General features: G+C 57.8%; 1 protein-coding gene across 6 annotated transcripts in view; it reads right to left on the minus strand.

Moving 5' to 3' along the window:
* DENND2A (DENN domain containing 2A) overlaps nucleotides 1-15,845 on the minus strand; it is a 125,826-nt gene that overhangs the window by 50,591 nt on the left and 59,390 nt on the right. For all 6 annotated transcript variants that reach the window (XM_062186360.1, XM_062186454.1, XM_062186095.1 and 3 more), the window contains exons 3-4: nucleotides 5,206-5,330; nucleotides 3,736-3,857 (exon numbers count right to left, since the gene is read on the minus strand). In XM_062186360.1, coding sequence (XP_062042344.1) covers nucleotides 3,736-3,857; nucleotides 5,206-5,330 — 247 coding nt within the window. The remainder of the gene's footprint in view (nucleotides 1-3,735; nucleotides 3,858-5,205; nucleotides 5,331-15,845) is intronic.

The raw sequence follows: 15,845 nt of genomic DNA on the forward strand, positions 1-15,845 counted from the left end.
GGGAGACAATTTTAAGATTTATTACATGGGGTTGGCGCTGTGGTGTAGTGGGCTAAGCTTTCGCCTGCAGCATCGGCATCCCATATGGGCGTCAGTTCTAGTCCTGGCAGCTCCTCTTCCAATCCAGCTCTCTGATGTGGCCTGGGATAGCAGTAGAAGACGGCACAAGTCCCTGGGCCCCTGCACCCGCGTGGGAGACCTGGAAGAAGCTCCTGGCTCCTGGCTTTGGATCAGGAAAGCTCCAGCCATTGCGGCCATCTGGGAAGTGAACCAGTGGATGGAAGACCTCTCTTTCTGTCTCTCCCTCTCTCTGTCTGTAACTCTACCTCTCAAGTAAATAAATAAATATTTATTGAATGACCTAAATCACAATTCACAAAAATCAATGTAAGAGATACCACGTGCAGCATTCAGTTTGGTACGAGATGAACAATTTGGCCCACTGAGTGTCACAGGGCATCCGAGGGACGTCCTAGGAGCCAGGACAGCCTAGGAAGCTTCCTAAAGGAGGCATGATGGCAGGTGGCAGGCTGGTGCTGTAGCGTAGTGGGTGAAGCCAACACCCGCGATGCCAGCATCCCATGTGGGCGCCTGTTCATGTCCTAATTGGTCTGTTTTTCTGATCCAGCTCCCTTTTAATGGCCTGGGAAAAGTTCGGAAAGATGGTCCAAGTGCTTGGCCCCTGCCACCCATGTGAGAGATCCAGAAGAAGCTCCTGGCTCCTGACTTCAGCTTGGCCCAGCCCTGGCCATGGCAGCCATCTAGGGGGTGAACCTGCAGATGGAAGATCTCTCTCTCTCTGGCTCTCTCTCTCTCTCTCTCTGTAACTCTGCCTTTCAAATAAGTAAATAAATCTTTTCTTTTTTAAAAAAGGAGGCATGATGGAGCTGAAATTTTTTTTCAGTTGTGTTTTTTTTCTTTTTTTACTTTTAAGTTGTGTTTTATTTTCTCTTTTCTTTCCTTAAGTTTTATTTATGGGGGCCAGCGCTGTGGCGTAGCAGGTAAAGCCTCCGCCTGTAGTGCCGGCATCCCATATGGGCACTGGTTTGAGTCCTGGCTGCTCCTCTTCTGATCCAGTTCTCTGCTGTGGCCTGGGAAAGCAGTAGAAGATGGTCCAAATCCTTGGGTCCCTGCACCCGTGTGGGAGACTGGGAAGAAGCTCCTGGCTCCTGACTTCGGATCAGCGCAGCTCCAGCTGTTGTGGCCACTTGGGGAGTGAACCAGCGGATGGAAGACGTTTCTCTCTGTACCTCTCCTTCTCTCTCTGTGTAACTCTGCCTTTCAAATAAAAAAAGCAATTTTTTTTTATTTGAAAGGCAGTTACAGAGGGGTAGGGGGAGAGCCAGAGCGAGAAATCTTCCATCTGCTGGTTCACTCCTCAAATGGCTACAACGACCTGGGCTGGGCCAGGCCAAAGCCAGGAGCCTAGAGCTCCATCCAGGTCTCTCATGTGGGTGGCAGGGGCCTAAGCACGTGGGCCATTTTTTGCTGTTTTCCCTGCATGAGCAGGGAGTTGGACGGAAGTGGAGCAGCCCGGACAAGAACCAGTGCTCTTATGGGATCCTAGCAGTGTACCACAAGGCCTGCCCCTGACCTGGGCCTTAAGCACGGAGAGACGTCCAACAAGAGAGAAGGGCAGAGACAACAACTACTGGCACGGGGTCAGTACACCTCCATCCACGGGCAGTACCTGGCCCATCACAAGGTAAGAACAGACCTTACCTTTTTAATTTATTCAAAAATAAGTATTCCTAGTGTGGGCATTATGGCACAGTAGGTACAGCTGCCCTTGAGACGCCCCCTTTCCCATATCGCTGTGCCTGGTTTGAGGCCCAGCTGCTCCAAGGTTCCAACCCAGCTCCCTATTAACGTGCACCCGGGGAGGCAGCAGGTGACGGCTCCAAGCACGGGAGACCCAGATTGAGTTCCAAGCTCCTGGCTTGGGCTTAGCCCACCCCTGGCTGTTGAAGGCGTTTGGGGAGTGAACCAGCGGATGGAAGATCCCTCTCTCTATTGCTCTGCCTTTTAAGTAAATAAAATGAGTAAACTTTTTTTTAAAGAAAACTAAGTATTCCACTAGTGAACTGTCTAAAATTCCAATTTCAGTGTCCACAGAAATGTTCACGTTTGCTGCACACACATGGCTGCTCTGTGCTACAATGGCAGTGTCAGAAGTTACAACAGATTACCAGGCACCAGCAGGAGACGTTACTCCCAGCTGTTTGCAGCAAGTCTGCGGGTCCCACGCGGATGATGTCGGGGGGCAGTCACTGGGCTCTGCATGGTGAGAACTGTGGGAGATCAGGAGTGACTGGTGCCCAGGGGTCAACTACGGATATTCAGGGCCAGAGAACAGGAACACAGTCCTGCAGCGAGGGGCTGGGACGGCCACAAGGTGATCACGTTCCTTATGTCAGCCAAGAGCACAGAGGGCTCCAAGGGAGACTCGGAGAAAAGAGTAGGTCTTCTACCTTGACCTCCAGGTGGTCAGACATGAGATGCCGCCACCCAGGCACCACTGACCCCGTCCTGGGAGCTCACCCAGCCCTCTGCTCCACCCAGGCACCCACTGACCCCGTCCTGGGAGCTCACCCAGCCCTCTCCTCCACCCAGGCACCACTGACCCCGTCCTGGGAGCTCACCCAGCCCTCTCCTCCACCCAGGCACCACTGACCCCGTCCTGGGAGCTCACCCAGCCCTCTCCTCCACCCAGGCACCACTGACCCCGTCCTGGGAGCTCACCCAGCCCTCTCCTCTACCCAGGCACCCACTGACCCAGTCCTAGCTCACCCAGCCCTCTCCTCCACCCAGGCACCACTGACCCCATCCTGGGAGCTCACCCAGCCCTCTCCTCCACCCAGGCACCACTGACCCCGTCCTGGGAGCTCACCCAGCCCTCTCCTCCACCCAGGCACCACTGACCCCGTCCTGGGAGCTCACCCAGCCCTCTCCTCCACCCAGGCACCCACTGACCCCGTCCTGGGAGCTCACCCAGCCCTCTCCTCCACCCAGGCACCACTGACCCCGTCCTGGGAGCTCACCTAGCCCGCCAACACGAGTTTACGTATTAGTGTATTCTTCCATTACAGAATCCTCAAATGGCAGCACACCATAAAAACACTGTTCCACCATAAAACACCGTTCCACACTCTGCCTTTCTGTCTTCTATCTCAGAGCTGGCTCTAGGTCAGGACTCCATTTTTTTTTTTCCCCTCTAGGATTTATTTAATTATTTGAAAGGCAGAGTGACAGAAAGAAAAACAGAAGAGAGAGGTCTTCCTTCCGCTGGTTCTGTTTCCAAACGGCCATGATGGCTGGAGCTGGGCCCATCCAAAGCCAGAAGCCAGGAGCTTCTTCCAGGTCTCCCACTGGATGCAGGGGCCCAAGCACTCGGGCCATCTTCTGCCTCTTTCCCAGGCCGTAGCAGGGAGCTGGATCGGAAGTGGAACAGCCGGGACCCGAACAAGTGCCCATATGGGACGCTGGCACTGCAGGCGGAGGTTTACCTACTACACCATGGCGCCGGCCCACCAGGGCACGCGTCGTGCGCCGCCTCTCGTGTCCCAGTGTGGGGAAGTGCCTGAGCCACAGGACGAGTGACACGTTAGGAAGCTCTGTTGAGAGGAGGGGTCCAGGAGGACAGAGGCAAGGACAGCCAAGCAGCCGGGGGAGGCACAAACCTGGGGGCCTGGAGACCCACAGGACTCACGGCTCCCCGCCCCTGGGGACTCATACCTTGGTGGGCGTGTCGGGGATGGGAGACGTGGGGGAGCCGGGAAAGGTCAGGACACACTTCTTCCCCAGGCAGCGGCCGTGCAGCTCGATGTCCTCGTACGGGTTCTCCTTCGCGGGCGGGTCTGCGGTCAGAGGCCAAGGGTCAGGAACCTGGGCACGCCGCGCGGGTTTTCCTTGCTGCACCACCAAGGACCACAAAGCCACCTGGGCTCTGCCACCCACGCACCCTCCCTCTCGGGAAGCGACTCTGACTTTTACTGGAGTGACCCTGTCTCCCACCTGTGGCTGCCGGAGAGGCACCACGGATCGGGTCCGAACGGCTCAGCACCCCAGGCCTAGCACCACCAGGGCAAGGCCTGCGGGAAGCTCCGCGGGTCTGGCCGGAGGGGAGCGCGGTTCTGCTGGGACTCGCAGCACCCAGGCTCTCCTTCCCACGCTGGAAGCCTGCGAGAATGGAGCCCTGGGGCGGGGCAGGGCTGGGCGGTAAGCGGCGGCCAGCTGCGGTCAGGCTCCGCTGCCCAGCTAGTTCCTCTGGTTCCAACCGTCAGGCAGGCGCCGGCTGCTGCGGCCAGTCCAGATCCCGTGCCCACTTCCATCCAGGCGGCCGGCGGCTTTGGCAGGACCTCAGCCTGGCGGTTCCTGAGCCCTCCTCCCACAGGCTTCCTCTCAGCACGGATGATCAGTGTGTCGCCGACCTGCCCTCGCGCCGACGCACGGTGCTTTCTCCCACCCTCGCTATGCAGCGGGAGAACTGACGGTCACACGCGTGTGTCTGAGTGTGTCGCCGACCTGCCCTCGCACCAATGCACGGTGCTTTCTCCCACCCCCACTACGCAGCGGGAGAACCGACGGTCACACGCATGATGGCCCCAGCTCAGCGTCACGCAGCTAGCTAGCAGCAGAGCCAAGAGTCTACCCTGGGCCTGGGACTCCCACTTGTGGCCAGCCCCTCCTCTTCCCTCTCACGCCTCCGAGGCCCCGCTCCCCCGCTGCTGACCCGCTCTGTCACTCACTGAACACAGACGCCTTCTGTGTGCGTGCATGTGCGCACACATGTGTGCATGTGCATGTGTACATACGTGTGCCTGCGTCCACATGTGTGTCTATATGCCTGCATGTGTACCTGTGTGCCTATGCGCATGTGTGCATGTACATGCATGTGTGCTGGTATGCATGTGTCTGCGTGTGTACACTTGTGTGCACACATGTGTGAGTATGTACGTGTATGCATATATGCACATGTGTACACATGTGTGTGAGCATGTGCATGTGCGGGTATGCATGTGGGTGTGTACACATGTGTGCATGTGTGTATGCATGTGTACACATGTGACTATGTATGTGTGCGTGTGTACACATGTGTGTATGCATGTGTGCGTGTATGCACACGTGTGTGTGTGTGTGTGAAGCCCACCTCCTCTCCGCCTCGCTCACAGACACACACCACGCGTGGGCGTGTTGGCCTCTTACCCAGAATGTCCTCATAGACGTTCTCCTCTGAAAAAGTGCGTGTGAGCTCCAGCTTGGTCTGCGCGTACCAGTCCACCCTGCTGCTCTCCGAGGAGGACTGCAGGTCTTCAAACTCGTAGGACTTTCTGGATTCGGCGAGGGGGGACACGAACAAGAACGGAGTCAAAGCAGGCGGGTGAGAGGATACACACCTCAATGTTTTCTTTCTTGGAAAAATTTCTATTAATGGGTAGAAACTCTGTGTTTCTTTTAGGAAAAGGTATGAAAATCCATGAATAAGAGACGTGGCTTTTACTTGCTAGAATGCCTATACTATTGTGATACACGAAAACAGCAAAGTATATGAATACGTTTAACACACACACACACACAGCATAACCCCCACTTTGTACGTAAAGAGAAACCCAGGAGGTGACGAGGGGCCGGAGGTGAGGGGCCGGGGGCCTCCCTGCACTCTCGCTCTGTCGCAGTTGGGATTCCCTGCAGCTGCTGCACAGCCTGTGCTGTCAGGGGTGGGAGCCCCACGGCCGGGACTCCAAATTCAGCAAAGCTGGTTTTTCAGCTGATAACCGTGTGTGGCCCGCGGATGACGGATGACGCTATAAATCTCCAAACGGCCACTGGCAGAGAAAAAGTTCCCCAGCCCTGCCAGGGCAGCGGTGAGGGCAGGTGCCGTGGGGACCGGGGTCCTGGCCACCGCCTCCTTCCCCTCACCTGCGTGGCTATCATCAGAATGAAACCCAGGGGCCAGCGGAGCCCCGACAGTGGCTCCCACGTGCTGGCTCTCATTCTGTGGCCCAGCACACTCAGGGACTTTCGACCACAGAAAGTCTCTGGGGTTTGTGTAACTTCACTGAGCATGGGGGAAGTCACGAGGCAGGTCCGGTCAGGACGCACGCCCACTTCGGCCACCTCGGAGGCTCACCTCGCCGCCCGCCTTCCTTCTCTCTCCTCACCCTCTCCAAGTCACCAGCCCTCTCGCATGGGGGCCGAGCAGCCCTGCCTCGCTAGGGACCCAGAGACACACTTCCATCCCCACGCAGAAGTGCCTGGTGGCTCCCTAAATGGAATGCAGGTGAACACCCCGTCCACCGCTTTGCACAGTTCACACCTAAAGCTGGCCTGGACGGACACGGTCCTGGCCCCTCAGCCCTCCTCACCAAGGCTGCAGACGGACGCCCTGCGGCCGTAGGAGTCCTGGCTCTGCGTGCCTTTGCGCATCCAACGTCCAGCAGTGTTCTGCACACACCCCACGGTAACAACAGACTTGGGTTCTTCACCCACGCTTTCCATCTCCTTCCAGTCCCAGGGCGGGGGCAGGTGGGGAAGACGCCCTCCTGGTGGCTGTAGGGCTTAAAACCAACCTGGAGGGGCCGGCATCACGGCACGGCAGGTTAAGCCACCACATGCAGCGCCAGCATCTCATATTTGGGAGGTTCAAGTCCCAGATGCTCCACTTCTGATCCAGCTCCCTGCTAGTGCGCCTGGGAAAGCAGCAAAGGCTGGCCCCAGGTCCCTGGGCCTCTGCACCCACGTGGGAGGCCCGAAGAAGCTCCTGGCTTAGGCCTGGCCCAGCCCTGGCCTCTGTGGTCATTTGGGAAGTGAACCGGCAGATGGAAGATCTCTCTTATCTATTTCTCTCCGCCCTATCTCTAACTCTGCCGTTCAAATAAATAAGATATATCTTTAAAAAAGGTTTTCTCAACTTTTAAGTGAGGTTATACAATAACTATAGAAACTACAGAAATGGTTACAAAGTTTAAATTAATTCCTACGTATAAAGCGCTCACTTAGCAGACAAAGTCTTCCATCGCTGGGTGAAAAACAAAAACAAAGCCTGGAGATGGGTCCCAGATCCTTACCCACAAGCCCTTCACCTCGGCTGAGCTACCTAAGGCGGCTGAAACTCGATGTTCGGATTTGCACAACGGTAGTGAAAGGACTGGCCCAGGAACAGAGAAGAAAACACTGGAAACGTGTCTGCACCAGAGTCCTTGGCGCTGAATGTGCCCTCCACAAGTGCCTGCTGTTGCAGCTACTGTCTTGGTGCTGGTACTCAGCGCCTCGCGGCTGAGAAGCAGCGGTTTTGCTCTGCACAGTTTGGAGGCCCTCAACGCTCAAGTCTAATAAATCAGGAGTCAGGAAGCAGGCGCCGTGCCTGCCTCGTGGGGCTCAGTTCCCGGAGACATTCACCCAGCCGGAGCCCAGACGCACGCAGTCAGGAACGGCCCGCGTCGCTGCAAGGGAAACCATCAGGGACCCAATTCCGGTTGGGGCACACGTCACAGACGGCCTCGCTGAGCGACCGTGGACTCCTGAGGACAGGCCTCGGTCAGCAGCAGAGTCGCCAGAAAGGGTCCCGGGGCTGCAGTGTGACGCGCTTATGAAGCAGGGACAGACGGACAGACAGACGTCCAGCGGGGGACTGCAGGGAGACTGTGGGAGCGAGATGCGCCCTGAGATGGCAGAGCTGGGCGGAGCTCACTAGCCCGCCCCTCGGCCTGTAGGGAGCAGGTGCACACTGAGCTTCCCTCTGCACCAGCATCTTCCCTTCCCTTAATCCTACACAGTGGGGGCTGCAGCTGTGGCGCAGCAGGTAAAGCCGCTGCCTGTAGGGCTGGCATCCCATATGGGCGCCGGTTCGAGTCCTGGCTGCTCCACTTCCGCTCCAGCTCTCTGCTAAGGCCTGGGAAAGCAGCAGAAGATGGCCCCAAGTCCTTGGGCCCCTGCACCCGAAGAAGCTCCTGGTTCATGGTTTCGGACCAGCACAGCTCCAGCCATTGTGACCATCTTGGAAGTGAACCAGCAGATGGAAGACACCCTCCAACCCGCCTCTGCCTCTCTGTAACTCTGCCTTTCAAGTTAATAAATAAATCTTTAAAAAAAAAAAAAGCCTACACAGGTTTCCCTCGAGAAACTTCCACTGGAGCCGCACCTGTGGCTTTCTCACCTTTGCCTGAACCCTTCACCTGGGGGACAGGAAGGAGGAGCAGAGACTCCTTGGTCCTCAGTTCCCCCGGTGCACTCTTCTTCCTCACGTCTCCCTCTCCATCGGACTCTTGTGTGCATCCCATCTCAGAATTTGCTCCGTCATACAATTTGAAAGGCAGACACAGGGCCAGAGATTTGCTGTGTGTTGGTTCACTCCCCAAATGATCCCAGGAACTCCATCCAGGTCTCCCACATGGGTGGCAGGGACCCAAGTACTTGAGCCATCCGCTGCTGCCCCCCAGGGTGCTCACTGGCCGGAAGCTGCATCACATCAGAAGCGGAGCCAGGACTCCGAGTGGGCACGCGGAGAAGGGACGCTGTGCCCGGAACCCAGCCCTGCCGACCCTGTCTTCACACGACACTGCTGGCAGCCGCGCTCCCCTTGGCACGGTCCCTTGAGAGAAGGGCAGCGCTGCAGCACACACGACCAGGGGTGGGGCTGGCGTGCAGCTAACTGTGCGTCACAGTTCCTGATGACTTCGTACAAGCAACGGGGAGCGAGCATCCAGACAGGCTAACGGAATGATTCCGGGAGTGCACGACCCAAACGATCATCACCCAACCTAAGGCCTGCGTGTTGCTTCTCGCTTCACTTCTCTGGCAAGTCCTGCTCCTACTTCACAAACGCCCCGTGGGTGATGGTTGAGAAGCCCAGTGCTATGCCGCCATCTCTACTTCCTTCCAACTCCTCCTTCCCGGCCTCAGTGCAAGGCCTCTTCCTCCTCTTCCTCCTGGGCTAAGGCTCAGTGTTCAGTTTTCCTCTGTAGGCGCTACACCTTACTCTCTCCAGATCTGACCTGGTCCCCCTGATCTCGACCCCACCCCACGCCTTCACCCAGTGGTCCTGAACTCAGCGCCCAGGGCAGGAGTACATAGAAAGGCTGCGCCGGGGTTCCAGGCCAGGTCTATAGAGCCCTAAGGAAGTGGCCCACCCCTGGGGTGCCTGACTTCCTGGCAAAAGCCCATCCCCAGGGAGGGGCTGCCACCCTGCGAGCCCCTTCCCTCCTCTGGAGGGGTGCAGCCAGGAGAGGAAGCACCAAGCTTCAGACTCCAACAGACGGGGCAGAGGGCAGGTCCGAGCCAGCGATTTTTTTTAAACATTTATTTATTTATTTATTTATTTATTTTGAAAGGCAGAGTTAAAGAGAGAGAGGGAGAGACAGGCAGAAATGTTTTCCATCTGCTGGTTCACTCCCCAAATAGCTACAACTGCTGGGGCTGGGCCAATCCAAAGCCAGGAGCCAGGAGCTTCTTCCAGGGCCCCCATGTGGGTGCAGGGGCCCAAGCACTAGGGCCGACTTCCACTGCTTTCCCGGGCACATCAGCAGGGAGCTGGATGAGAAGTGGAGCAGCCGGGACTTGAAGCAGCATTCTGATGATACGGGATGCCAGCACTCCAAGTGGTGGCTTAACCTGCTGCACCACGGAGCCCAGGATGGCTCACTTACTGAAAGCTTACCTGTGGGCTGGTGTTGTGGTAACAGGTTAAGCCGCTGCCTGCAATGCCCCCATCCCATATGGGAGTCGGTTCAAGTCCTTATTGTTCCACTCTTGATCAGCTCTCTGCTAATAAAACCAAGTGCTTGGGTCTCACAATGGCCCAGCTGTAGCCGTTGTGGCCACCTGGGGAGCAAACCAGCAGATGGGAGATCTCCCTCTCTAACTCTTTCTTTTCTTTCTTTCTTTCTTTTTTTTTTTTTTTTGGATAGGCAGAGTGGACAGTGAGAGAGAGAGACAGAGAAAGGTCTTCCTTTTGTCGTTGGTTTACCCTCCAATGGCCGCCGTGGCCGTCGTGCTGCGGCCGGCGCATCGTGCTGATCCGAAGCCAGGAGCCAGGCGCTTCTCCTGGTCTCCCATGGGGTGCAGGGCCCAAGCACTTGGGCCATCCTCCACTGCACTCCCGGGCCAGAGCAGAGAGCTGGCCTGGAAGAGGGGCAACCGGGACAAAATCCGGCACCCCGACCAGGGCTAGAACCTGGTGTGCCGACGCCGCTAGGCTGAGGATTAGCCTGTTGAGCCACGGGCCTATAACTCTTTCAAATAAATAAAATATATCTTTTAAAAATAATTTAAAAAAAGAGCTTAATACAACACAACAAAGAATCTGGATTCTCTGTTGGGATAGGATTAGCCTTTATCCAAACGCCTACTGTCAGGTGCCCTAGGATCTTCCAGACATGGTTAGAAAAAAAAAGAAAGAGAATCGGGGCTGGCGCTCTGGCAGAGCAGGCTAAGCCTCTGCCTGCAGTGCCGGCATCCCACATGGGTGCTGTTCCAGCCCCAGCTGCTCCTTTCTAACGGCCTGGGAGAGCAGCAGAGGACGGCCCAAGTCCTTGGGCCCCTGCACCCACGTGGGAGACCTGGAGAAGCTCCTGGCTGCCAGCTTCAGCCTGGCCCGGCCTGGCTGTTGTGGCCATCTGGGGAGTGAACCAGAAGATGGGAGACTCTCTGTCTCTCTGCCTTTCAAATAAATAAATCCTAAAAAAAAAAAAAAAATGGATTAGAAGACAGGGATTCACTCTGCCATATTCCTCTTTAATTTACAAGAGAATTCATCAAATCCCCTCTTCAACAGCCGCTCCAGTTCTGAGTTAAAGGGGCAGGTGACTAATTCCAGTGCAGGCTGGCTAAAAGGCAAATTTTAAACCACCAGCAACAACAGTCCACGTGCGGTAAGAAGAAACTAGAACTCTCACATGGCCTGCTTCTAGGAACAGTGGGAAAGCAGTTTTGATCCATCGGCACCTGTCAGGTGTTGGTGACACACGGACGCGCAGTGGTGCTGTGTGCTTAGTCCCCCTGAGTGCTGCTTCCGTGGCCGGCTTCAGTGCCTCCAGACTTCAGGCCTCCCTGCCCAAGTTCTGGGAGGTGACTGGAGAAATCGGATTACTCTAATCATCCAACCACTTGGAAATTCTTTTCTCTAAGTGTTTTTTTTTTTTAACTTGGAAAACAGTTTTCATACTCTGTTTACATCTTAACTTTGAGAGCAAGGGCATTTTGAGAGGCTAGTCCGTGACCATCTCATCCAAAGTGGCTTCCCTCCAGCACTTCCAGCACTCGGGCCACAGCCCACCCTCATGTTTAACAAGTCCCCTCTGCGGTCACGCTGTGCTCAGAGCCGTGACGGGAGGCAGGAAGTCCTTGAGTTTGGGGACCCCACGGCCTGGGGCAGGGCACAGCCAAGCGTCTGTCTCCCGTGACCTCACAGGATCGTCTGAGGATGAGGGTTGGCAATTTCTGGTTTTCTAGATTTTCCAGAATGATCCAATTGTTCCGAAGAACTTTGCTGAAGTGGGCTGGAACCCGTGTGACACCCAGATTTCAATTACCAGTGCCAACGGATACTGTTTCCAACGTCACTCAAGATTTTTCCATAATTTCGTGAATGAAATGCTGACTTGGGAGCTCGTCCATCTGGGGATGCACGAGACCTTCAAAGTCAGCAAGGCCCAAACTGAGCCCACGCTCCCGTGGGCTGTGTGAGTCCCAGACCTGTGCCACACGCTTAGCCTTGACCCTGGCAGTCAGCCCTCAGGCCTCCCCACATCTACCCAATTACCTGGAGTTCCGCCCCCAGAGCCTTGGCCCCACCTGCTTCTCTCGGTCCTGCCCCCGGTGCCGGTCCAGGCCCACGCTGCTGCCAGGACCATCTCTGAATACATGGCAAATCTGCCCAGGCCTCCCCTCCTCCAAGGCCCTCGCTGAGCCAACTCCTCCTGCGGGTCCTGCAGGGCAGGCTCCGGAGGCCTCAGGGTCTCCTCTCACCCCCACCCTGACCTCTGGTCACCGCTCTGCCTTTCGGTTCTTCCAGCCTAGCCTTTCCCGCTGCAGGGCCACCCCATTCCACTCACCCAGAATCGCCCTGGCCTGGGCTCACTGCCCCTCGGCCTGTCCTACTCCCTGACAGGCCAGGCACCCTGGTGAGTATTCCGGAGCACCCCAGGCATCTGCATAGAGTAACTACACCCGCTCCACAGCCTGTCTACACCCGCCCCACGGCCTGTCTACACCTGCCCCATGCATGGCCTGTCTACACCCACTCCACAGCCTGTCTACACCCGCTCCACAGCCTGCCTACACCCGCTCCACAGCCTGTCTACACCCACTCCACAGCCTGTCTACACCCTCTCCACGGCCTGCCTACACCCGCTCCATGGCCTGTCTACAGCCACTCCACAGCCTGTCTACACTCACTCCACAGCCTGTCTACACCCTCTCCACAGCCTGTCTACACCCGCCCCACAGCCTGTCTACACCCACTCCACAGCCTGTCTACACCCGCTCCACAGCCTGTCTACACCCACTCCACAGCCTGCCTACACCCGCTCCACAGCCTGTCTACACCCGCTCCACAGCCTGTCTACACCCGCTCCACGGCCTGTCTACACCCGCTCCACAGCCTGTCTACACCCACCCCACAGCCTGTCTACACCCGCTCCACAGCCTGTCTACACCCACTCCACAGCCTGCCTACACCCGCTCCACAGCCTGTCTACACCCGCTCCACAGCCTGTCTACACCCGCTCCACGGCCTGTCTACACCCACCCCACAGCCGGCCTACACCCGCTCCACGGCCTGTCTACACCCTCTCCACGGCCTGTCTACACCCTCTCCACGGCCTGTCTACACCCGCTCCACAGCCTGTCAACACCCACCCCACAGCCGGCCTACACCCGCTCCACGGCCTGTCTACACCCGCTCCACAGCCTGCCTACACCCGCTCCACAGCCTGCCTACACCCGCTCCACGGCCTGCCTACACCCGCTCCACAGCCTGTCTACACCCGCTCCACAGCCTGCACCTGCTCCACAGCCTGCCTACACCCGCTCCACAGCCTGTCTACACCCGCTCCACAGCCTATCTACCACGCTCCACAGCCTGTCTACACCCTCTACACAGCCTGTCTACACCCGCTCCACAGCCTGTCTACACCCTCTCCACAGCCTGTCTACACCCGCTCCACAGCCTGTCTACACCCGCTCCACAGCCTGTCTACACCCGCTCCACGGCCTGTCTACACCCGCTCCACAGCCTGTCTACACCCTCTCCACAGCCTGTCTACACCCGCTCCACGGCCTGTCTACACCCTCTCCACGGCCTGCCTACACCCGCTCCACGGCCTGCCTACACCCGCTCCACAGCCTGCCTACATCCTCTCCACAGCCTGTCTACACCCGCTCCACAGCCTGTCTACACCCGCTCCACAGCCTGTAACACCCACTCCACGGCCTTTCTACACCCGCTCCACGGCCTGTCTACACCCTCTCCACAGCCTGCCTACGCCCTCTCCACAGCCTGCCTACGCCCGCTCCACAGCCTGTCTACACCCTCTCCACAGCCTGTCTACGCCCGCTCCACAGCCTGTCTACACCCTCTCCACAGCCTGTCTACACCCGCTCCACGGCCTGTCTACACCCTCTCCACGGCCTGCCTACACCCGCTCCACGGCCTGCCTACACCCGCTCCACAGCCTGCCTACATCCTCTCCACAGCCTGTCTACACCCGCTCCACAGCCTGTCTACACCCGCTCCACAGCCTGTAACACCCACTCCACGGCCTTTCTACACCCGCTCCACGGCCTGTCTACACCCTCTCCACAGCCTGCCTACGCCCTCTCCACAGCCTGCCTACGCCCGCTCCACAGCCTGTCTACACCCTCTCCACAGCCTGTCTACGCCCGCTCCACAGCCTGTCTACACCCTCTCCACAGCCTGCCTACACCTGCCCCACGGCCTGCCTACACCCTCTCCACAGCCTGCCTACGCCCGCTCCACAACCTACCTACACCCGCCCCACAGCCTGTCTACACCCGCTCCACAGCCTGCACCTGCTCCACAGCCTGCCTACACCTGCCCCACGGCCTGCCTGCACCCACTCTATGGCCTGTCTACACCCACTGCACAGCCTGCACCCGCCCCACAGCCTGCCTACACCCGCTCCACAGCCTGTCTACACCCTCTCCACAGCCTGCCTACACCCGCTCCACAGCCTGTCTACACCCGCTCCACAGCCTGCCTACACCCGCCCCACGGCCTGCCTACACCCACTGCACAGCCTGCACCTGCTCCACAGCCTGTCTACACCCGCTGCACAGCCTGCACCTGCTCCACAGCCTGCCCCCTGTTCTCTGAGTTCCTACTGCGGGTCATGCTGTGCTCGAAGCAGGCTGTCCCAGCCTTCAGGGAGCCCACGTCCAGGAAAGGGCGTCCCCTCCTTCAGCCTGAATTCGCCTCCTATGACCTCAAGTGGTTCTCGAGGGCTGGCAATGTCTGGTTCTCGAGGGCTGGATGATCCGATTGCTCCAGTGCACTCTGTGGAGGCGGCTCTGGGCTGGGCAGCCAGCTCCAGAGGGGCTCAGTCCACCCTGCGGAGGCGGCTCTGGGCTGGGCAGCCAGCTCCAGAGGGGCTCAGTCCACTCTGCGGAGGCGGCTCTGGGCTGGGCAGCCAGCTCCAGAGGGGCTCAGTCCACCCTGCGGAGGCGGCTCTGGGCTGGGCAGCCAGCTCCAGAGGGGCTCAGTCCACCCTGCGGAGGCGGCTCTGGGCTGGGCAGCCAGCTCCAGAGGGGCTCAGTCCACTCTGCGGAGGCGGCTCTGGGCTGGGCAGCCAGCTCCAGAGGGGCTCAGTCCACCTGCTCCTCACTCTGCTTTCACGCTGAACACTCAACAGGTGCAAGGTGACCATCTGCTGAGTGAGCACAAAAGGAAGTAACTTCAGGCCTGGCGGTAATGGCCACACTCACTGCTCCAAAGTCATCCTACATGGGGTTACAAACAAGAAAAGCAGCTGTATTCTTAGTAAACATCTAGTCACTAGTTTCCCATGCATCTCCCCCAGAACAGTGAGCTTGATGGGCCTGAGGCCCAGCCACCAGTGAAAGTACCACTCAGACGGGCTAGCAGCCAGGGATGCCTCGCTCCGAGCCCCTTCGTCTGCCTCCAGCTGTCACAGAGCCACCAGCAGCTCTGCCCCACAGCCCAGCCGCTCATGCACCAGGTGTTCAGAGAAGGCTATGGGCCCCAGCTTGCCATCTCATCCGTGGCTACCAGGGCGACTCAGGCCGACGAGGTTCCTGCTCGTCTTACTCCAGATCCCAAACAGAAAGATACGAACAACCAACGACCCACCACAGCGTCCAAAACCCAGTGATTTCCACCATCCTATGAGAAACAAGACCGGACGATCACTCCCACAAAGCAGAAGAGCAACCGCTGTGTATGTTTACCACTACACCCACGACTGAACTAAACGATTTTACGAAACCAAACTCTGCAGAAGCTTTCAAAGGCACTCCTGCTCCAAACCTCAAATTAATAAATTTGCTCCTCTGAAGACTCCGAAACGTTCCGTTTTTAGCCACTATAATCCCGAGGACTGGGACACCCTCAAGGATGCCATGTGAACTGTCACAGAGCCAGGCCACAGTGTGGCTGGTGGGTCAATGCTAACGGCTACAATGCCGACAGCAGAGGGCAGCTGCCCAGCCCCAGAGCTGTGGGGATCCCTGTCAGCAGTGCCGGAGATGGGAATTACGCACTCAGGAACAGAACACTGTGACCTGGCAGCAATGTGATAGCGAAGTTTCCTGTCCTCAGAAAGTTCTGGAAGTCTTACACTAATGCCCCAAGGAAAGGCTCAACCTATGTG

Source organism: Lepus europaeus, chromosome 1 (genome assembly GCF_033115175.1).
Source record: "Lepus europaeus isolate LE1 chromosome 1, mLepTim1.pri, whole genome shotgun sequence".
Taxonomy (NCBI): Eukaryota; Metazoa; Chordata; class Mammalia; order Lagomorpha; family Leporidae; genus Lepus; species Lepus europaeus.